The 23,864-nt window shown below is 43.6% G+C and overlaps 1 protein-coding gene across 2 annotated transcripts in view; it reads left to right on the top strand.

Annotated features, from left to right (window-relative positions):
* GMDS (GDP-mannose 4,6-dehydratase) overlaps positions 1 to 23,864 on the top strand; it is a 369,384-nt gene that overhangs the window by 101,953 nt on the left and 243,567 nt on the right. For both annotated transcript variants that reach the window (XM_077353300.1, XM_077353299.1), the window contains exon 7: positions 7,731 to 7,858. In XM_077353300.1, coding sequence (XP_077209415.1) covers positions 7,731 to 7,858 — 128 coding nt within the window. The remainder of the gene's footprint in view (positions 1 to 7,730; positions 7,859 to 23,864) is intronic.

Raw genomic sequence — 23,864 nt, 5'->3', positions numbered from 1 at the left:
ATGTACTTCAGTTTCATGTTCTTCAGTTTGTATATTATTTTGTATTCGTTTCAATGGCATATTTTTATATTTCTTCAGATATAATATAATTTCAATATGTATAGAAACATCAGCTGTTTTGAGTGGGTACCTCTCTTCTTTGTTTGGCTTGATTCAGCAACTCTATACACCGCAGACTTCAAACAATGAATATCTTCTTTTCTACATGAACCTTTTCACTTATGTGTTCAATGCATTAAAATTGTATTTAATGATGCCTTTAATGAAGAAGAACATTTAAAAGATTTTTGCAGGAACCTTTCAAATATTTTTGGAGCAGAGTTGTTCCCTCTTGCTCCGGACCAGAACCAATGGGATGAAATAAATGCAAAAGAAATTCCGTCTAAACATCCGGAAGAAGTCCTGACAGAGCGGTTTCTCAGTGGAAGAGGCTTCCTCGGGAGGTGGTGGATTCTCCATCTTTGGAAATTTTTAAACAGAGGCTGGGTAGGCATCTGACAGAGAGGCTGATTCTGTGAAGGTTCAAGAGGTTGGCTGATTAGAGTAGATAAGCGATAGGATTGTGAGTGTCCTGCATAGTACAGGTGGTTGGACTAGATGACCCAGGAGACCCCTTCCAACTCAATTATTCTATGACTAGGGAAAAAGCCCATTTATGAAAATGGGCAGAGGTGGGGCATTGGGGGACATCCTCTCCCCATGTGTAGGCTGGGGGAGGCGGTCTCAGGGTGGGCGGCAGCCGTGGGTGTAAGGTGGGGAAGGGGTGTGGCTAGTGCTGGGGGGCGGCGTGGGCGACAGACGGGCAGGACGCATGGGCAGTAGTTCGGCCATGTGTGCTGTAGCATGGGGGCGGGGTTGTGGTGGGCTGTGGAACCAGGCATGTGTGTGAGTCCGTGCATGCCTGGTTCATTGCAGCGCTGTAGAGGCGGCCACGCAGGCCGCACAGCCTAGGGGCAGTGCTGGTGAAAGGGAAGAAAAGGGCCGGCGCCTGGGACGATGGCGGGAAGGTGAGTAGGGGCTCTGGGAGTGGGGATTGGCCGGGGAAAGGGGCGGTCAGGGTGGGGGTAGGGGTGGAGGCGGGAAAGGCGGGGAACGGCGGCGGGGCAAGAGGCATCCGGTGAGTGTGTGGCCGTCATGGCGGTGGCGTGGGAAGGGGTCTGGGGAGGGTGGGGGGTGAGTGAGTGAGTGTGTGTGTGTGGCTGCGTGTCACGGCAGAAGCCGCGGCGGTTCGGGAAGGGGTCTGGGGAGGCTGGGGGGGATAGGAGGCAGCGGGTGGGTGCGTGAGTTTGTGTGTGTGGCTGTGTGCATAGTTGGAAGCGGCGGCGAGTATGGGTCTGGGGAGACTGGGGGTAGTTGGGTTTGGTTGAGTGCTTGGCGGTGGTCGGAGCCAGGAAAGGAGCAGGGACGCGGCATCTTTGACGTGGCGTCCCTGCTCCTTTCCCTAAGGCGAGGGGAAGGCGGCAGGAGGACTAACCGTGGTGGAAGGCAGCTTGTCCTTCTGCGTGGCGAGTCCCCTGACGGCTAAGGCGAGGCCGGGCCAAGCGGCCAATGGAGAGGCGTGCTTTGTGCGCCTCCCCATTGGCCGCTTGGCCCTTGAGTGGCACTCGGTATTATTATCACGGACAGGTCCTGCCCTGACTCCTCCCCATTATCCCTTAGGGTTTTATTTTATCCGCTCCACAGGAGCGGTTAAAGATTCTGCAATTCTCTGATTCTTGACTATAGTCATTGCTTTGATTATTTCAAATCAAAGTTCATGCAGGTTGACTGTAATAATTCCAAAGCGGTCTCTGACATCCAGTAACATATTTAAATCAGCCCAACAAAATTTGAGTCCAATAGCATCTTTAAGACCAACCAAGATTTATTCAAGGTCTTAAAGGTGCTATTGGACTCAAATGTTATTGTGCTACTTCAGACCAACACGGCTACCCACTTGAATATATCTAAGGCAGGACATGCATTGGATTCCCCACTCGGAATCTACAACAGATTGGAAAGGATGAATTGTTGTGGCAACCAAGAATGCGTTTATCCTTGTAGAATGCAAGCTGCATGCCAGTTTAATAATATAATTAGTCTTTTGAACATTTTTAAAATGTCAAGGGTTTGCTTTACAGAGACAAAGCCAGGAAATTGAGTGTTCAGTGAATATTCCACACTTCATTTACCCCAGGATTCTTAAGTTGCACTGTTAGCAGTCTAACTGATTTTTCTGTCCTTATAGGTAGGGAGTATAGCACAAGGCAAAAGTTCGGAAATATACTTCTTTTTTTTAAAACTGGAAATTGCTTTCTCCTCATATGAATGCCCAGTAGGTTGAATTGAGAACCAACAGAGAATTCCTTCCTTCCTTCCTTCCTTCCTTCCTTCCTTCCTTCCTTCCTTCCTTCCTTCCTTCCTTCCTTCCTTCCTTCATTCATTCATTCATTCATTCATTCATTCATTCATTCATTCATTCATTATTTTTCTAATAGCGCCCCTTGTAAGGCTCAGGGCGGTTTACATAAAACATAGGGATGTACATTATAACCATAATAACCATAATCATAACAGTAAGAACCAGTATTGATCAACAATACCGTAACAAATAGCAACGCAATAGAACTTTTCAAACAGAACACGTAGGGGTGAGGTCAGTTGGGTTCAAGATGGAGGTATCTGTGATGTCTGGGGGAGGGAGCTGGCGAATGCCTGGTGGAGGAGCTCCCTTTTACAGGCCCTTTGGTATTGTGGGAGTTCAAGGAGGGCCCTGATCTCTTCAGGGAACTTCTTCCACCAGATGGGGGCCAGAAACAAGAAGGCTCTGGCCCTGGTTGAAGCCCACCATGCTTCTTTGGGGCCAGGGAATCTCAGACAGTTGGTGGTGGCCGAACGTAACACTCTCTAGGGAGGTATAGGCAGAGAGTCGGTCTCTCATATACACTGGGCCCAGACTGTGTACAGCCTTGAAGGCGATTACCAGAGCCTTATGCCTGATCCAGAATTCAAGTGGGAGTCAGTGAAGTTGCTGAAAGGCCGTCCGAATGTGAAATCTCCAAGGTTTTTGTGAGGATCCTCACAAACACACATGCACACACACAAGGACAAGGCTGATTAGCGCATCTAGTATAGTCCTAGGCAAGGGTAGCAGGACAGACTGACTGACTGAATAAATGAATATTAACAACAACAGTAACTTTAGTGTTATAGCCTGCCCTTCCAGGTTGACTCCGGCAGTGCCACTCACTGGAAAGAGAAAAGGTAGGGAAATTGGGGACACGCAGAGATAGAAAGAATACATGTGCACCACCAGGTCAAAAAGAAGATGCCTAAAAGAGCAAAGCTGGGGATAAGAAAAGTGAAAACATTAAGGTAGCACCAGAGGCAGACAGATGGAAAGCTTTGGCTGGTCAAGAGGTGTGCAGCTCATATATATAATCAACTCCCAGCCATTCAGAATACTCTTCCAGGGCCATCAAGAAACCCCAGGGTTTTGTAAAACCTTGGTTGAGAAAGCCTGCCTTAATGCTTAGGGTAAGAGTTGTCTCCATGAGCAGTATGAATGTATCTCCAGGTTGGCTCACTTGCTTCCAAACCACTCAAGCTAGCTGCCAACATTTCTCAAGATCATGATATAACCAACACTAGGCAAAACCTTGGCTGAAGTGTTGGGAATGTTTTTTTCCTGATAAAGATCAGGGGCTGGGCTTCTGATCTATATTGGGACTTCATTGCAGAGAGATGGGGAATGAATCCCTTTCTTTGTGCCATTTCAGTTCTCAGGTAGCCTCTGCAGAACTTCTGTTTTCCTAGTTCAGTGGAACAGAGATGTCTTATCTCGTATGGACATCTTCAGACAGGAGGCCGTCTTATTTGGGATTGGGTAGAAATATTCTTCAAGACCAGTTTAACAATGATGGGGGAGAGGGGGGTAATAAAGAAGAAAAATAAGCAAGAACATGGGGCTGCTTCTTTCTCTTGTTCTTCTCTGCTTGAGAAATTTCATGGTTGGTCTTCTTGTCTGTATGTCTCCTGTCACCCTGTAAATGCCATTCTGTGAAGTATCTTGCAATGAATTAACTTCTAGCATAATTGAAGTAAATGAGGCTTGCTGAATTTATCTGAATTAGAATATCACAGAGGATATATTTTATTATATATTGGCTGGGAAACCCCCTAGGAAGAGTGTATTAATTAAGATCATAGCCAAAAGGCAATATTAATCAGATAATATCAGATTGATCAGATGAAATTAAACAAAGTGTTGATTTATTGCTACACAGGATGATTTCATCTTTTAGATGACTTTGACAGTTGAATATATATATATGTATTAATATTTTAAGAGTTTTCAAATCAAAGTTGGTGTGGTTTTTAATTTTTTTTTTGGTTGATTACATTTGACTAACTTCAGTAGTCGAGTTTGATTTATATTAGTAGAATAGGGGGGAAACCCCCTGTGTATGTATATAAAAGCAGGTGTTTTTTTAATAGTTCGAATTCTGGTATATATATAAATAATTGAATTTTTATGCAAAGTAAACCTTTAATGATACCATTAAGTATATAATTTAGATGAGGTGTTAAAAGGAAAATGTTCCCTTGTGAATACAAGTACTGTACTGTGTTTCAACATGCTGTACCTGTATGATAGCCTCTGCCAGAATAAAAAATTCTCTCTTCTTCTGCCAGCAACGTAAAGGATCAACATTGCCAGCAACACTGTCCACAGAGGTTACAAGATTAACAGAGCAATCCATAGGGGGGCTGAATGACAACAGGGAGCCAGCTGACCTAAACACTGTTATAAGTTGGAGATGCACCAGTGTAAAGGGGACTCATGCCCTTGCTGGCTATGAGTGGCACAGCGCTGCAAAATCATTGTCATGTAGTCCCCCAAGCTGCTTTCCAGTTTGATGTAGTGGTTAGGAGTGCGGGCTTCTAATCTGGCATTCCGGGTTCGATTCTGCGCTCCCCCACATGCAGCCAGCTGGGTGACTTTGGGCTCGCCACGGTGCTGATAAAACTGTTCTGACTGAGCAGTGATACCAGGGCTCTCTCAGCCTCACCCACCTCACAGGGTGTCTGTTGTGGGGAGAGGAATGGGAAGGCGACTGTAAGCTGCTTTGAGCCTTCGGGTAGAGAAAAGCGTCATATAAGAACCAACTCTTCTTCTTCTTTCCCAACTTTGGCTTGGCTACATGCATGCATCCGGGTTCTTTACAGTTTCGTTTTCCGGTAGCTCCCTTCCCGCCCCCAGTCCCCTGTCCCCCTTCATTACGTTGACGCAGCCAGAGTCTAACTCTGCTGGGGAAATTGGCTCTGTCCTTGTCAGCACAATCTCTGCAAGCTTGTATCTTATGACTTGGACCAAATGGTCTAAACCAGGGGTCCCCAACCCCCGGTCCGCGGCCCGGTACCGGGCCACAAAGACCATTGTACCGGGCCACCAGCGGCCACGCCTGTCTCCCTCCCCTGCAGCGAGAGGGGGGGAAAGAGGCCGGCACTGCAACCGGCGCGGCAGCCGGCGCACCAGCGATGCTAATGCGCACGCGTGGAACTGCCACGCATGCGCGTTTGCGCCCCCTGGTGGCCAAAACGCGCATGCGTGGCAACTCTGTGCATGTGTTAGCGCCACCTGGTGGCCAAAACACACATGTGTGGCAGTTCTGCGCATGCGCGTTTTTGAGCAACTGCGGCAGCCGGGCCGCTGGCTCTCCCCCACCCCCGGAGGCGGTCCCCGACCAGATGAAGGTTGGGGACCGCTGGTCTAAACTGCCTGTTGGCAGCTAGGTGTAAAAGCTTTGTTTTAACCTTCTTTGATGGAAATTATTATTATTATTACTGTAAACCTCCGGGAGACCTTCGGAGAGAGGCAGCATAAAAATCGATAAATAAATAAAGCCTATATTTCATGGGAAATTTTGGCAGGCAAAACATGCATTTGTTGGGGGAATAGGGGTGACCTATATGAACCCCAGGTTTGGCTTCGCATTTTGTTCTTAGCAGTGATCTATCAAATACCAATCCAGGCTACTGTGGAGGTTAGAGAAGCTTTTCTCAACCGTTTTTTTCTGTTGAGAAACTCCTGAAACATTCTTCAGGCTTCAGGAAACCCCAAAAGTGGTGTGATTGTACAGAAAATGTTTGGGAAGCATTGCTGTGCACAAACCCACCCGGGGGGCCCTCCCCATCCCACCCCCTCCAGGCCCATCACTGGCCATTTTGGAAGGTGGGGGGGGCAGGTCAATATGACTGTATATGATCATATAACCCAATATATGTTTAACAAATATAAAATATACAATATTCATTCATTCCCACCCATTCAGGAAACCCTTCCAGGGCCACTGAGAAACCCTAGGGTGTCATGAAACCCTGGTTGAGAAAACCTTGGTTAGAGTGAAGGAGGTTCCAACTCCAATCACCACTCTGTCTTGGACGTTCGCTGGGTGCCCCTGGGCCCATCACACACTCCAACCTACTACAAAGTGTTATTGTGAGGATATCCTGTAAGAGGGGAGAAAGTTGTAAACTTCCTTGGGTCTCCATTGGGTGAAAATGGGGTGTAAATGAAGTACATAATAATAACGGAGCTAAAAATAGTTCTCCAGGGCATGCAAAAGGGAGCTCTTTCGCTAGGCATTTGGTTGCGACTCGGTATAACCAACAACATCTGCAGGGCCCCTGCTCCCTCCCTCCCAGGAATCATAGAATCATAGAGTTGGAAGGGGCCATACAGGCCATCTAGTCCAACGCCCTGCTCAACGCAGGATCAGCCCTAAGCATCCTAAAGCAAATCCATCAATGCGTTCTGCTCCTGGACCTGTTTCTACTGTTTCTACTGTTTGTTACCACTGTTACCACTGTTACAATTATCAGTTAGCAGAATTAATGTTATGGTTATTTTTATGTTATAGATTATTTCCTGTATCGTTTCTATGTTTTATGTAAACCATCCTGAGCCTCCGGGGAGGGCGGTATATAAATATAACAAACAAACAAACAAACAGCTACTTTGCTGGTTATCGTATTGTGGACTGCGTGGAAACAAAGATAACTTTAATTTGAAACTCTTGTCAGCTGTGCGATCATATGTTTTGCCTACATTCCTTGCTAGACTAGACTTAAGAAATTATGCTTTGTCAGGTGGCCAATGGCAGAATGGTGCCTGTCCCTTAATATCAAGTGAATCGGTGGCAAATCCTCAACTGAAGCAAGGACTATGCAGGAATTCCTTCTCTTCCAGTCCCATTTAGAGCTTAAGAAGACCTGTACTCCCAAACACAGTATTCCACTGTTGCCCGCTCATAAAACAAGCAAGAGGTCTGTTTTCCCAGCTAGATGCTCTAGTATCCAAATTATATTTCACGTTAACTTGCAGAAAAGGTCCTAGCTTGTGCTTTAACATGTAAGTTATCTTGCTGTAATATTTTATATTTTGCTTCCAGAAACTTTCATTCTGGTTTATTTTTCTTGGCCTTGTGCCTAGTGCGAACATTTAAGCTGCAGATTAGGAATCCTGACATTTTCAAAGGAAGATATTCGATGAGAATGTGTAACTAATGTGACATGTGTGCTTGGCCCACCTCGCCATGCAGAAGGAAGTGACAAATTACAACAGAGCTTCCATAACTGATGCGGAGGGAAGGTGGAAAGTAACAATCTTACACTGTGTGTGTGATGTTCAGCTGGGATGTAGTTACCAAGCAGTTTTTAATCCCTCTGTTCTGTCTTTTTTCCTTTAGGGGCTAACTTTGTAACTCGAAAAATTAGCCGTTCAGTGGCTAAGATTCACCTGGGGCAACTGGAATGCTTCAGCCTGGGCAATCTGGATGCCAAAAGAGACTGGGGACATGCCAGGGACTACGTTGAGGTACGCTAAATGGTGAAATACCTGTCTTTGTATGTGAAAATATACGACCTAAGATTCAGCAAAAATATATGACTGTCATGGAATACACCTGTAAATGTAACCATTCTCTAGCTTGTATAGAGAACAAGCTGCCTTTGGAAGGTAGGTTCCATGTAACCTGAACATGCAAAGAGGTATCTAGATTTGACAATGCCGAAGTGAACACAGTGTCAGCATTAACTGTGGAAGGTCAATTTTGTTCCTATAATCCTGCTGATTTTAAGTATTATTTTGTCATGTGAAGCTGTATGAAGAAATATTACAATAAGTAATGCATTCAGTGCATGCAATATTTTTTACGTCTCAAATAGCGACGTTCATAGTGGATTTATTACTAGGTTTCAGGATATAAGCAATCATGTCAGAATTACTTCTTTTAAATGTCACAGCGGGCAGCTGTCCCCATTTTCATCATTTTCTGAAAAAGCCAGTTGTGTGGTTTGTGTGATTACTTAGAGAAATCTGACCGTATGGGTTGGCCCTTCAGCTTTCCATTTCAAATAGAATTGAAGAAACATTGGAAGGAGGAATGAGTGGTAAGAATGTTTCAATTAAGTCAAAAATTTGAATAAGCACAACTGATTTCGTTTTATATAGAGATAGACATATATAGATATTTAGATTTAATTTAGATTTATATACCACTGCTCTCAATTAGTCTTGTGGCGGTTTATAGTAAGACAATAAAATACAGTACAACACCTAAAAACCCTTTAAATACATTAACATTAACCATAGAAAAATACAATACAATCAGAGTTCTAAACTCCCACCCCCTGTTCAGCTTGCAGTCAAATGAGCTCTCTCATTGGGAGTGAGGACAATGATCTAGCACAGATATAATTGTGTGTCTGAATTTTAGAATGGGTTTATTTCCTTCAGTTACCCCCTTTACAAACCAGTGTCATCCTCAGTACAGAATTTGTTGTTTTGAATGTGGGGGGGGGGGAGTTATTTGACTTGACTTTGTGCAGATCAAGTAGCCCAGCTTGTTGGTTGCCCTGAAATCACAAATGCATGTTGTTTAGGAATTCCACAAAAAGCAGTACAATCCTAAGTATGATTCCATAGAAGTAAGTTCCATTAAGTTCAGGGCTTACTCCGTAACATGTGCTTTTTAAGACTGAAGCCTTAGCTTCTCAGTATACTGGCTACCAAATGAAATGTAATCCACTGAAGTCTCCAATTAAAACATATGTTGATGATGTAAATAACATTCCAGATTCTTCACGTGTTTTGGGACTGTCCCAAAATCATACCGAAAGAATTTCTAACTGTGCTAGAGTTCATCTTGAGTATGGCCTATTATGCACGGCCACTGAAACGGCGGCATGGAGGAGGAAGAAGCGAAGCAAACCGCTAATGCACGGGACGGAACGCAGCGGAGGCAAAACCCAGAGTATCCGATTATGCACGCAGCTACTCTGGAGCCGCTTCTGGTTGCGCCCTGGTCCTGGGAAACTCCACTTTCTTCGGCCCATTATGCATGGAGTGGAAGGTCTGCATTCGGGGTGGAATGGCGGCGGCTAAAATCACCAATTATGCACGCTACAGAAAAAGCCGCGTTAGCAAGATGTGGAAGAAAGTGGAGCTTCCCGGGACCAGGGCGCAACCAGAAGCGGCTCCAGAGTAGCCGCGCGCATAATCGGATACTTTGGGTTTTGCCGCCGTTGCATTCCGTCCCGTGCGTAAGCAGTTTGCTTCGCTTCTTCCTCCTCCGTGTTCTCCATGCCGCTGTTTCAGCGGGCGTGCATAATAGGCCTTCTGCATCTTGCCAACGCGGCTTTTTCGGTGTTATACGTTGCCGCCTGCAGCATGCATAATTGGTGATTTTAGCCGCCGCCATTCCACCCCGAATGCTGACCTTCCACTCCGTGCATAATGGGCCTTCCTGACTCCCCACAGATTAACTTCTCTGTTTAACTGGGCCCATGTTGGGTCCTCGAGACACTGAATATGTGAAAGGGAGCTAAAGTCAAATTGTGCATCATTGAGGCAGGGATCTAGATTGGAGCAACAGCAATTCACTCGGTGTCTCAATTTTGAAATGGTACCACTTGGGCTTCTTTGAAGTTCAGGGCATGGAGGGAAAGACAGGAACTATGAGAGTGTTCTCCGTTTTGTACTTGCAACCGGTGTGGGGGTGGTGGTTTCTGTTTTGGGAAACTGCATGTGTGCAATAATTAGCACCTCCGTCCCTAGTGCTGTGATCTTCATCCAGATGTCCTAGCTCCTGATCCTTGTCCAGCTGCTTATTAGGGCCAAATTATATTTCAGAAATCCCATTCATGAAAGTACAGCATTGCATTTAGCGCAACAGTATAGGAATCATTAGGATTGAATGCTAAACTGGAGAAGTGCTTGTTTGACCAACTTAGGATGGATTTCCTGGGTTTCTTCTTCTTAGTAGATGCTCTCCAGATGGACCCTAGCAAGGCAGTAGCAATGGACTGAGCACCTCTTCATACCACACAGTAGGTTATTCTATTTGCCCATGCTTCTGCCGCACCTTAAAGCAGGGGTAGTCAAACTGTGGCCCTCCATATGTCCATGGACTACAATTCCCATGAGCCCCTGCCAGCAAAAGCTGGCAGGGTCTCCTGGGAATTGTAGTCCATGGGCATATGGAGGGCCACACCTTGACTACCCCTGCCTTAAAAAATTGTCATCTATATCTGAACTTCTATTTAACTCCCAGCTTGAGTTTGAACTCTTTAATTCTGCTCTTAGAAATCTTTTCACATACCTGGATGTCATTTCCTAGTGACTCCTGGTTTGTGAAACTGTAAACAGGTGAATCTACTTTAGGATAGCAAGAATATAATAAGGGAGGAGTGAGAATCTCTAAATGAATGATTCAATAGATTCTATTCATGTTGCCTCCATGGAGAAGAGTAAATTCCAGGGGAGAGGAGGCGGGACAAAACTAAATAGGATTTTGCCACCATCTCCATCTGTAACACTACAGAATATTAGCCCTTTTCTGCCTTGGGCTTGCGGGCTACAGATGACTATTTGTTATTAGCTCATGATAGGAGTCCAGGAGAAATCATGATAAGTAGGGATTCTATGCTGCTTGAACTCTGGCAAGCTCCATTATGGCCCATTATGCACGGAGTGGAAGGTCTGCATTCAGGGTGGAATGGTGGCGGCTAAAATCACCAATTATGCACGCTGCAGGCGGCAACCGGGTGCAGAGTCAACGTATGCCGCCGGAAAAGCCACATTAGCGAGATGCGGAAGAAAGTGGAGCTTCCTGGGACCAGGGCGAAACCAGAAGCGACTCCGGAGTATCTGCGTGCATAATCGGATACTCTGGGTTTTTTCACCGTTGTGTTCCGTCCCGTGCATAATTGGTTTGCTTTGCTTCTTCCTCCTCCTCGTTCTCCATGCCACCATTTCAGCGGCCGTGCATAATAGGCCTATGTGAAATTTTATAGGTAGAGTATAGCAAAAGTTGTTATGCATGCATCTTTCAGAACATCTGGGGGCTTTCTTTGTTATTGTTCCCTGGCCGTGAAATAACATCCCCAAACACAATTCTAGTTCTTTTGCTTTAGATACCATATTAATTTTTTAAATCTTCTGCACTTCTAATAGTTGATTCAGTTTTGGAGCTTCTTACCTATTATATATGTTAGGATTGTTTTAATGCCAGGTATTTATTTATCTTGTTTGCTGCATTACCCCTCTTGTAAGCCACCATGAGAACTTTTTCTGGGCAGAAAGGTAGGCTAAATTTTCAAGATAAATAAAAAGACTTTAGTGTTTTGTGTTATTATTTGAAAAAAAAGGCTAACATTGAATGCTAACTCTGCTGATTGGAATTGATTTAAGAGTTCATAACTGTTCAGACACTTATTAAATGTTGTGATGCTTTTAACAACAGATGTATAACATTGATTGAATATTTTGCATGGGAGCCAGCACCACGGTGGGTGGGTAGCTGGGGATAAGTAGTATATCAGCAATACTGACATACGAATCTTCCATGTCTTGTTTTGTTCTGTGAAGTTGATTTATTCCTTTTTATTTGGTACAGTCCAGTACCATAAACCATCTGCTAGATCTGTTCTAATACTAGTACAACAGCAAGCACTTAGCAGACAATGATTCATTCCTATACAATGCAAAAAATACCGAGACATCCTACAAATATCCTCATGAACACCCAAGAGACCCATATTTCAAATTAATTTAGATTCCCACAAAACACAGAACTTGGAGCAGCGAGAAAGTACTTATCAATCTATTACTAGCCTCTTACTTCACCAGCCAAATATTAGTAGTTGCGGAATTATTACAAGACAGGAAGACAAGTTTATTTGTAAAGTTGTAATAAGAGAGTTTGCAAATATATAGCCTTATTAAGAATTTGGTGTGGGAAAAACATTAGGATTGGTTCACATAAGGCTAACTGCCAGAGAATCTGCAGGCTTGTAGTTTGTGTGGCTATAGTTTACCTTTTTTGATAAAATGGAGGCAAAGTAATTTTCTAGTACCTTCTGTATTATCATTCAACTTTTCCTTTCAGTCAGAGTCATATCTAATATAGCCACCTTTTCTGCGTTTCCTCACAATTTTGGCACAAAGTTTGTTAAGAACTTGCTGGTGATATGTGAAATTATCCCAGCAGATAGCTGAGTAATAGCTCTCTGATATCAGTGCTTTATTTATGTTGGATCCCGTCGCTTCCGTTTTTGTGGGAAACATACCCGTTTTCTCCTGACAAATTACTGACCCTTTGTGGATCACCAGCAATTGTTTCTACTTTCCCCTTTAATTATTATCAAGTACTTTCAGAAGATATGCCAAGCTTCTTCCATTCACTCTCTTGTTCTTAAGATATTGTACATTAGAGCCCGCATTTGTTTCTTTTCCTATCTATATAGTTCATGAAGGCCACTATTAATTAAAATTCATTATGCATTATGCAATTGTCTAGTTCATTTATAAATATCATTATATATGTGTGTGTGTGTGTATGTGCATGTGTATATAGTAGTGGGGGCTGGGAGTCGGGTTTTTATTGATCTTTCTGCCATGTTGGGAATGTTTTATGTCTTTTAATGGGGTTTTAAGACACTGTGACCCGCCACGAGCTGCAAGGGAGTGGTGGGAAGTAAATTTAATAATAATAATAAAAATAATAACAATAATAATGATATCACAACCACTTGAATATTTGTAACTGAAAATACAAAAGAAAATGAAACTGTTGCCTTTGAAATTTTGTTTTGTTACACACAGCTTTTAATGGGATTCCTAGCCATCTAAGCCATTTTACCCTTTTTCATTCTGCTTTACATTTTGCCTTTAAATACGAACTGATTACTTCCATTCCATGACATGTATCTGAGGAAGGGGACATGCCCACGAAAGCTCATCCCCTGAATAAAACTTGGTTGGTCTTAAAGGTGCCTCTGGACTCTACATTTGTCCAAACTATATTTATTTAATTTGGTGATCTTTCTCCTGGATAAAGACCGAGATCAGTTTGCAAACCTACTCAAGTATCATTTGAATAAAGGAACAAATAAGTACAATTCAAAATACAAATAAAAATGTATCCTAGGTAGTGGGGTGGTTCATTCTGGGGCCACAGACTGCATGTAAACCACCGGTTAAGAGTCAGGGGCCCAAGAACTCTTTGGGTCATGTCAAGAAACTATCTATGCCTACAACCCATCTTCATATCTGCTCTGCATAATATATTTCTGGTAACGTGTTGGAAGAGGAGCATGGCTCATGTCTTAAGTGCCACTCAACACTTAGCACCCACTCAGGGCGGCTGCCCCACCCCTGAGTGCCTCCTCCTCCAATCGGCTTGACTGACTGTCCAGCAGCCACCCAGTTGCCTTCCATCCCCCACCCCTGACCACCCCCTCCTCCTTCCACTTCCCTCAGAGGCTGAAGATCCCTGCTGCATGATAGCTGCTCCTGCCTGTGAGTTCCCTAACAGCAGCCTGCAGCCTTTCCAGGTCCTGGGGGGAGGGGGAGGTAGTCCGCAGAGTTCTTCCACCCCCCTTCCAGTCTAGTGCCTGTTGTATTCCTGAATGCAATGGGCTTGCCCCCTAGTCTGCAGATAAGAAAGGGGGAAAAAACCCTCAGAATTGGTAGATTCAAATGAGTAGCCGTGTTGGTCTGAAGTAGCACAATAAAACCAGAGTCTGGTAGAACCTTTAAGACCCACAAAGATTTATTCAAGGCGTGAGCTTTCGAGTGCAAGCACCCTTCCTCAGACTATGAACTCCCTTCTGAGAAGGTTTTCCTGGCTGCAACAGGCAGAGCCTCAATCTCTCTGGCCACTCGGCTCCAGCCTCGGCTGTGAGCCGAGACTGGAGCCGAATGGCCAGAGAGATTTTGGGTGAATGCGAAAGCCCGAGGCTCCGTCTGTTGCAGCCGGCAGAGCCTTCCCAGAAGGGAGTTCTTAGTCTGAGGAAGAGTGCTTGCACTCGAAAGCTCACGCCTTGAATAAATCTCAGAATTGATGTTAGATTCCGCTAGCAGCCTGGTTCATCTTCTTGCCAAAGGAGATTCTGGCAAGGCCTGAAGTCAGGAAGAGAAAGGAAAATTCAGCCTTGATGGGTAAACAACTTGTCGCTTTCTATCCTTTTCTGCCTGTATTAGTTTCTTCCTTTCTTATATGAATCTTAAATGTGATGTATTTATGCCCCTGTGATAATGCCCAACCTGAGACAATTTCACATATCTTACTATATTGTCCTTTTTATGAAAGCATCCGAAAATATCTAATCCCACCTTTACTATCTCATTACAGTAGACATTCATCTCTGTCCTCCCATAATAATCACACTCTAGTTAAATTTTTGCTAAGGGATAAAGATCCTCCCATTTCTAACATGGTAGCAAGATTCCTTTACATTTCTACTAGAATAAGAATGTCCGAACGATAGTAATGGATAGGTCAATGCCATCTTATCACTTGGGTTAATGGACTGTTCAAGAAGTTGTATTGAGGGGGATATCTCATATCCCAAACACAAAGCTATTCAGGAACATGTGAATGACAAGGAGAAGGAGTCCGGCAGTGTCCTACCTAAACTTCTAGCCAACCTAAATGATAGAGCTTGGGAGGACAACTGACAGAGTGGACACAAAAGCAAACAGGAAAAGGAAGGAGGAAAACAAGGGGGAGAGAATTTTAAAAATGGACTAAAAATCAGGTCATTAGCAAAAGCGTGTTGAGTTGGTAAGACAGAAGCTTCAAACTGGATTAACCACATTGTATCTTGTGAAATCATCAGCACATTATAATAAGAGCATTCTAATACAAGTTAGGCAAACTGGGTAAACAAATAGCGTGAAGAGGCAGAGGCTTGTGACGTTCCTTCCTTGCTGGTCTACCCCTCCTGCCTCCAGTGCATCCCAAAGAAAGCTACTACAAGCCACAGAATGGGAAGGAGAGGGAGTTGCAGCACTTTCACTTCCTTTCTTCCATAGAAGATTGCCCTGAACACAGGAAGTCCTGCCCTCACCTTTCTCTCCAGACATTGGAAGGATACACATCATTCCCCCTGGTTCCAATCCCAGCCAATTTCTCAGGACTCTGTGCTTGATCTGTCCAATCCGGGGCTAGGAGTCTTCTAGGCCAGTGGTCCCCAACCTGCGGTCCGCGGCCTGGTGTCGGGCCGTGAAGGCCAGGGCTCCAGGCCGCGGTTCCCTCTCCCCGCCCCCCCTAGTAAAAAACTTCCCCGGGCCATAAGCTTGCGGCCTGGGAAGCTTCTTACTGCGGGAGGGGGGGAGAGGGAATCAGGGCTGAGCCATACAGCGCGCAAGCTTGCGGCCCGGGAAGCTTCTTACTACGGGAGGGGGGGAGAGGGAATCAGGGCCGAGCCGCACATGTGTGCATGCGCAGTCTGGCTGCGCATGAACGCAGCGTGGGCGGGGCAGTTGCCCCGCCGGTCCCCAGCTGGGAAAAGGTTGGGGGCCACTGTTCTAGGCCTCTCCCGGATGCTTCCAGCTCATTCAGTCTGACCCTTGCAGCTCCTAGGACAACCAGTTATGATTGACAGGGGCTGGGCTGAGTCTGGACCAGGCATTGGATCCAGACAGATATTCCCCCTGAAAAAGTCCTCCCTCTAACCCCCATCTGTTCAGTTAATTTAAGGAACAGGCTGTCATGAAGAAATGTTTTGATGCAGATTATCAAATAATTTCAGGATAACAAAGTGAATAGACGTTACAGCTCGGTTTTAGCCTAAACTGGTTTTTAATGTTTTAACCCTTGTTTGTATTAAATGTTGAGAGCTGCCCTGAGCTCTCGGCTAAGTGTGGCATAGATATTTAAAACTAACTAACTAAAATTAATAAAATAAACAGGACTACCAAAAAGAGTGGTCTTCACCTTGCTACCTCCCCTCCGTTGCTAGGATTCAGTTTATTTCAATAAGTAGGGTGTAATGAAAACTGCTTCCTATGCAAATTAGCAGATAGTTAGTGATAATTAATTAAATTTGCACACAGCTATCCAGAAAAGAAACAAGCAGGTTGGAGGAAGATGCAGAATTTTTATTATCATTTTTATTGCTATGTTTATGGCAACCCTGTAGGGCAGGCTTTCTCAGCCAGGGTTTTGTGAAACCCTAGGGTTTCTTGACGGCCCTTGAAGGGTTTCTCGAATGGGTGGGAGTTATTTAATTTTTCATATATATTTTATATTTATTAAAAATGTATCAAGTGATATGATCATATATGGTCAACCCCCCAAAACTGGCCAATTATGGGCTTGGAGGGGGGTGGGAAGGGGAGGGGGCCCCCTTTCCAACCATATTCTGTACAATTGCACCACACCTGTGGTTCCTCAAAGCCTGGAGAATGTTTCAGGGGTTTCTCTAAGGTTGCTATAGGGCAGGGGTAGTCAAACTGCGGCCCTCCAGATGTCCATGGACTACAATTCCCAGGAGCCCCCTGCCAGCGTTCGCTGGGAATTGTAGTCCATGGACATGTGGAGGGCCGCAGTTTGACTACCCCTGCTATAGGATTTTCAAGGCAACAGATGAACAGAGGTGGCTTTGTGACTTTGTCACAACTCTGGTGTTCCTTGATAGTCTTCCATACCAATACTAACCTGGTCCAATCCTGCTTAGCTTCAGAACACTGAGGAGATCAGGCTAGCTGGCCTATCCAGGTCCAGCCAGAGATCCAATTCTCCAAGGCCAAAAGTAGGTGGGAAGCTGTCACACAGGCCAAAGGGTTCACAATTCACGTTCCTGCTGATCCAGCATATGCATTTTCTGCACACGTGTTCAGCAAGCATTAGACAGGCAAAAACATTAATACAAACTTTGAATTAACCGTTTCACCCTTCCTTTCTGCATTTAATGTAGAATGCAGGTTTACCGTCAATGATCACTTAATAAATCTTGAAAGTTGCCATAGGCACGACGTTTGGCCGCGTGCCATCTCAGGAGAAGGAAAGGCTCTATCATGTGATGGAATGAAGTATTTGGCGAGTAAAGGTTCAGACTTTTTTTTTTTTCAGCAGCACATTAATTTTTTAAAAACTGTGCCTCGCTTGTAGTAGCTTCTCCCTAACATGCGGGATACGTATGAGTGATTGGCAATAAGGAGAAGAAGAAGAAGAAGACTGTAGGCTATAATTATTTCAGACATGAGTAAGTTCTACATTGGAAAGTGGATAACGCAGGCAAGGAAATGGTTTTTGTGCTTATGTGCAAGGAGTCTTGTTGAGCGCATATCATATGGCATCGATTTACAAAACTCTGCCGTTGTGTCTGCAAGCCGAATTTTGATAATAGCCCTCCTTTTCTTCAAGAAAATTATACTGATGTTTCGTAGCTACTGTGCTACGGTACCTTCCTGTAGTTATCGTGAAAATGTGGATGGTTGAATTTAAAGTAAAGTACGGGTCTGTTTATGTAGATCGCTCTCAGCGTAAAGTGTTTTTTAGATTCTCGCCCCCCCTTGTGATTGACCTATTAGTGGGGTGATAGGTAACTTATAAAAGAAAAAGAGGGGGAAAAGCTTTCCCCTGAAAAACCATCTGGTTTAGTTTCCTGTGCCTCCACAAATGTACTTGTATAGTTATCACGATGACACCCATGATTTTCGAAGCAATTTTGTAACACTGGTGGTCTTAAGACTTAGCTAGGTTGGTTGTGGGGATTGCCAAACAATTTATCTTGCATAAATCATTCCCCAATTGAGAAATTAAGAACTGTTGGCATATTTTGGAGACTAAACCAGTATTTCTTTATTAACCAGACTATGTTATCTTTAAAACTGCCCAGGTACAGATATGTAGAATATATCTGTACTAGCAAATAATTATATTGGAAAAAAATATGTTGTGCGTTAACATTATACTTGAACCTTTTTAAAAGTTTCTGTTACTGAGTACCTTGTTTAAAATTATTTTTAAATTGGGAGACGGTATCAAATATATTAAAACAGGTACTTTAAAATTAAATGGAAATGTGAATAGATGTTGTTTTGCCACAGTGATTTTAGTCACTTGAACTCTGTAATAAAAGTATAATACACAATTAGTTTATCTATCTAAACAGTTGGTGGTTCATGAGGACATCTGCTATATTTTCCTTCATATGCTTGAGGCCAATAAAAGCATCAAAATTTTGTTGTAAATTCTAGTGCCCTCGCTGCTAAGAAGACCCCATATCTATAAGTTGTTGGAAGTTGTCACTGTGTTAGTCATTGACACAGGTACAGTATATTTTTCAACTTTGCATCAAATGGTCATCAAAACCACATTTTAATGAGATACGTATGCAAAGGTGCACCCAATCCAAATTCTATTGTAACTAGTCACGTATAAATATCTTTTTAGGAGTAACTATTGCTGGAGTACCCAGCTTGCTTGCTGGGGGGTAAACAGTAATGACTGGGGAAGGCACTGGCAAACTACCCCGTATTGAGTCTGTCATGAAAACGCTGAAAGGCGTCACCCCAAGGGTCAGACATGATCCGGTGCTTGCACAGGGGATACCTTTACCCTTTACTGTTGGAATGAGATATAGGTTAATCACCCTCAGTGAATTCCATATAAAGTACAAATACTTTAGACGGTTAAGTTAGATTGTCATGAGCTCTTCAACTGTAGCTCTTCAATTTTGTACATTATTACAGAGAAGAGAAACTGTCAACAAAATTCTTTGCCCTTTGTACATGAAACAATTATGATTCTTCTTCTTTGTCAAGGAACATTCCCCAAATCTACAGGGTATACTTAATGTGCCACTTCGAGTTTTAGAACAAATACTTGAATTTTCAGCTGTAGGTGTTTGGGGATATGGCTTGACCTAACAAATAATGTAAGTGATCCAAAGATAGAGCAGCTGAACTTTGCAATTGGGCTGGTTTGGCAGTCTTTAAACTTCTCTCAGGGGACCAACAGCTCTGGTTACTAGGATAAATATGTGGAGAAATTTTATTGCTGCCAAGCAGTATTACTGCATGGTTGTTCTGACGCCTTCTCCAAAGCCTTTCCCCCCCCCTTCCAATCTCTCCTCCCATGTTTCTGTCAGAACATAAATAAGAGAATCAATATCACAAAAATCTACCTGTCAAAATGATTCACTTAAGATAATGCCAGCTTCTCTATGATTTCCCTCAGATAATTTTCTGTACCTAGAGCTGACTTGCCCTCTCTTACAAAGGTAGCAGTAAGTAAACCCTGAGGTTTCCATGAGGAAGAGAAACTGTCACAGACTTTCCCCATAATTTGGTGGAAAAAACAATTCTTCACAGAACGATACAGCCATATTGAAAGGAAAAGTCACATTGCATGCACTTTCAGAGGCATATCTAGGATGTGGCAACTAGGGCATGTGCCCTGGGCACCACCTTGTGGGTGACTGCAGGTGGAGGACGGCAGCATGCCCAAATGCCATGGATCTGAGACATGACACAGTGTTCCTCTGCAGTGGCGTGCCACCCAGTGGCTGCCTGGGCCAGCACAACCCCCCACGGCCTTCCCTTGGATTGACAGGGGATTTGAGGCCTCTCCTCCGGGGTCCATGGGAAAGTTGGCAGTATGTTTGATGATGGGGCGAGGTGTAGTTCGTCACTGCAGACCTGAAGCAGGGCAAGGTGTGTGATGCTTGACAGTCACCCTCATGACCTTTCTTCCAGATTAACGAATACTCATGGCCCTTGGTGACTGGTCACTCCGCTGCTACCCAGGGCAGACACCACCACCTCATTGCTCTTCAGCTGAGCTGGGCACTGCTGCTGTATCACCTTGGGCTGCCTGAGAGAGGCAGGCAGGCAGATCCCAGACAGGAGGATACAGAGAGCCCCACCAGGAAAGATAGAGAACCGTGCAGGTTACCCATAGGGAATGCATCAGGATTTTGATTGATGGGGTGGGCCTGGGCGTTTCTCTGTGAGTACAGAGTTGGCCCCCCCTACATCACCAAGCCCCACCCATTTACCTTCTGGGTAGAAAGCCTGACAATTTTACTTTACCTGGGAGTTAATGGATCCACAGAGGTAATCAACAATAAATGCAGCATTCTGTTTATTGAGAGAATCAGATTACAGAGCAAGGTGGCTTCCACACTGAGATTCTGCTCAGTGTATCCCTTAATCCAGGGGTAGTCAGCCTGTGGTCCTCCAGATGTTCATGGACTACAATTCCCATTAGCCCCTGCCAGCAAATGCTGGCAGAGGCTCATGGGAATTGTAGTCCATGAACATCTGGAGGACCACAGGTTTTGACTAGCCCTGCTTTAATCCACCCAATTCTCTGACTCATGCCCAGAGGATAGAGGTTGCTTCTCATCAGACTCTTGCTCCAGTAACAACTCTGCTCCAGGAGTTAAACATCAGCGACTTGTCTGTTCTCGGTCTCTTGAGTGGGTAGACGATGGCTGCAATGCAAGAAGTAGCAGCTATTTCTGCTTTCATTCTGCCTCTGAATGAGGGGGCAAACAGGACTCAGGAGGATGAACCGATGGTTGTTGTTGGGCACTTTGTGGGATGAGCCCCTAAGGGCATCAGTGGATACTCCAAAACCTTGGCCCATCTGTAACCTTGATAGCTATATGTAAATTGAGGAGCAAGTTTATAGAAGGTGAATTTCTTATCTGGTACTCAAGCAAGGAAACTGCAATAGCTCATGACAGCATGGATTTACACTACCATTAAATAATTCTTATTTCCCACTACCAAAAGCATTTTAGACAAGAATGAATTCAGATGTTCTGTTTTGTTACCCAAGAATGCTTACGAGTGTGTAGTCTGCTATTAATTATATAGTATCATCTCTGTCTCTATAAAATGGCATATATAACTGTGCACGGAAGACATATTTTTCGCTACTACTGTGAATTAGTAATAAAATAATATGGGAGAATTCTAAATATTTTATGACAATCCACTCTGTTCCACCTTGGTTATACCTCATATGGGATATTGTTTCCAGTTCTGGGTGCCATAGTTCAAGAAGACTAGGGTGACTAGGATGGTTGACGGGTTGGAATCCATGCTTAATGGGGAGAGAGTGAGAGAATTGAGTATGAGTAGCTTGTAGAAGAGATGGTCAAGGATGCTATGATAATTGTGTTTAATTATGTAAAATGTAGACATGTTGAAGAGCGGGCCAACTTGTTTATTGCAGCTTTAGAGCAATGGGTCAAAATATTAGAAACCATTTCCTGATGTTGAGGGCTAGTTGTAGATGGAATATGCTGCCTCAGAGGGTGGTGAAGTCTCCTTTGTTGGAAGTTTATAAGAGGAGATTGGATGAGCACCTGTCAGGAATGTGTGATTTTTAAGTCCCTGAGAAGGTGGGGGCCAGATTGCATGGCCCTTGCTTGTCTCTTCCAGCTCTGTGCGATTCTGGTTCTGAATCCTATGAATTAATGACCTCAAAAATTGTACAAATATTATACACGTTTCTGTATTTATTATTAAACTTCTTGACTGTCGCTCTCAGGCCAGCCGGCTCATGGCTGTTCACAACAAGGTCATAAAATCACAAAACAATCAATGAAACCTCACACACACACACACACACAGACAGAGTAACACCATTGGTCTCCAGCAGATTGACCTGGCTCCAGCCTCAAGGTAGGTATAAATGTTAAAGAGTTTTCTAGATGTTGAAAGATTAAAACATCCAAATTGCTTTTAGTTTTGGCTATGGGTCCTGACAAAATCCCCATTGAAGAAGATTCTGGTATTTACCTTTTAATTTATTATCCTTTAAATATGTTCATTTTAACAAGATTAATTAGCAATCAGATATTGTAAATATAGGTTACTTTTTTTTTTTAAGAAATAGCTTGGTCTAAAGTGCCAGATGGTGTTTTTTAAAGCACTTGCTTGCTTGGGGGCATTGTGTCACAGCATTACATCAGGATACATTCCAGCAGTCCTTGAGCCTCGGGAAACCAAAAGCTGTGCAAACTTTTTGGTATTCAGAGGAAGTGTTCATACCGATTGCATCATTCTGCCATGCACAAAACTGCTATTGTATTTAAACCCGTCATTAGTTAGATATTAAGCAAAGATAAATCCTTTGGAGTCCATTGAGGTCTTAGGAAGCTATAGAGGTGACTGTCTAGAAAGCGGTTATTTTGCTTACAGTTGCCCTGAGAATATGTAAACGGGCTTCTTAGATACGTTGAAAGAAGTCGCCAATTAAGGGTACAGAATTGCTCTCGGTTTAAACCGTATAATTTCAGAATGGCTCACAAATTAAACCAGTTTCTTCTTTATCAACTTCATGAGGCTCAAAAAGAGGGTTTTTTTTCCAAGTTCCTATCTGGCTTCAGTTATGATTTGATCAATGACCCATTTAAATGTACAGATCGCAGACTCCTAGGAAAGATACGTTATTATGGAATGTGAGTTAACTGAAAATATTTCATGTAGGCTGGAAGGAAAAGCCATCTTTAATTTCTTCATGCTAGTTGGAGTCAGGAGTATGGAGCCAGTGTGTCTGTGTGACAGTGGAAAGCCCTTTAAAATGCCAAATTCCTGGAGTGGGGGGACATGTTGCTTGTTCCTGTTCTCACTGAATACTGAGGGGGTATGGAAGTGCAACAAATTTACTCAGGTAATTAAATATTTTTTATTATTTATTTTATTTCTTTAAGTTTTATGCTTAATTAACTTCATTATATTGTAATTTTACAGTGGCTGACCTTGAGCTTATTCATACACTAATAGTATGAATTATTATTAAGATGTTGTTTTGCATGTCCTGTTCTTCTGTCAGTAAGACAGTAATTAGTTGACTAAAGGTAGTTGTTAGTGAATTGCACATTTTCTTACAGAGAGTCTTTGCTGAGGTAAATCCAACCCAAGAGGCCATCCTGCAACCAAGGAGATTTCCTCCCAATTCCATTGGAGAATCAGCCACTTAAGCAGTAGAAGGTTCCAAATTTGCTCTGTGGACTGGTTGGATAAGGATAGGATCTCCTCCAGTGCTTTCCTTAGAGCAGGGGTAGTCAACCTGTGGTCCTCCAGATGTCCATGGACTACAATTCCCCTGAGCCCCTACCAGCAAATGCAAAGAACAAATGCTGGCAGGGGCTCCTGGGAATTGTAGTCCATGGACATCTGGAGGACTGCAGGTTGACTACCCCTGCCTTAGAGGACTTAGAAAGGTTCAACTCTGTTTACGATGGCTCTATACAATCATATAAGTATGGAAAAAGTACTCCATTGGTGTAGTCAAGGAATTGCAATGTTTGCATGCCACTGAAGGCCACTGAACATTATCTCTTTTCTGTGTTAATTCAACTGAAGTTATATTTTCCATTGGGTCCACACTAACCACGTTGGACTTATGTGCATGCAGTATGTGACTCAAAGCATCCTAGTGAAACCCTGATTTGTTAAAGTTTTCACATTTTTCATCATCAGGATATGTCTGTTGCTGTTCAGAAGTTTGCATTAAGTTTGCAAGCAAGATCACCGGAAAAAATCATCTTATATTCAGCAGAGAGAAAAT

The sequence above is a fragment of the Paroedura picta genome, chromosome 9 (assembly GCF_049243985.1).
Source record: "Paroedura picta isolate Pp20150507F chromosome 9, Ppicta_v3.0, whole genome shotgun sequence".
NCBI classification, from domain to species: Eukaryota; Metazoa; Chordata; class Lepidosauria; order Squamata; family Gekkonidae; genus Paroedura; species Paroedura picta.
Note: the sequence above shows the minus strand (reverse complement) of the source record. Positions and strands in the feature narration are given on the sequence as shown.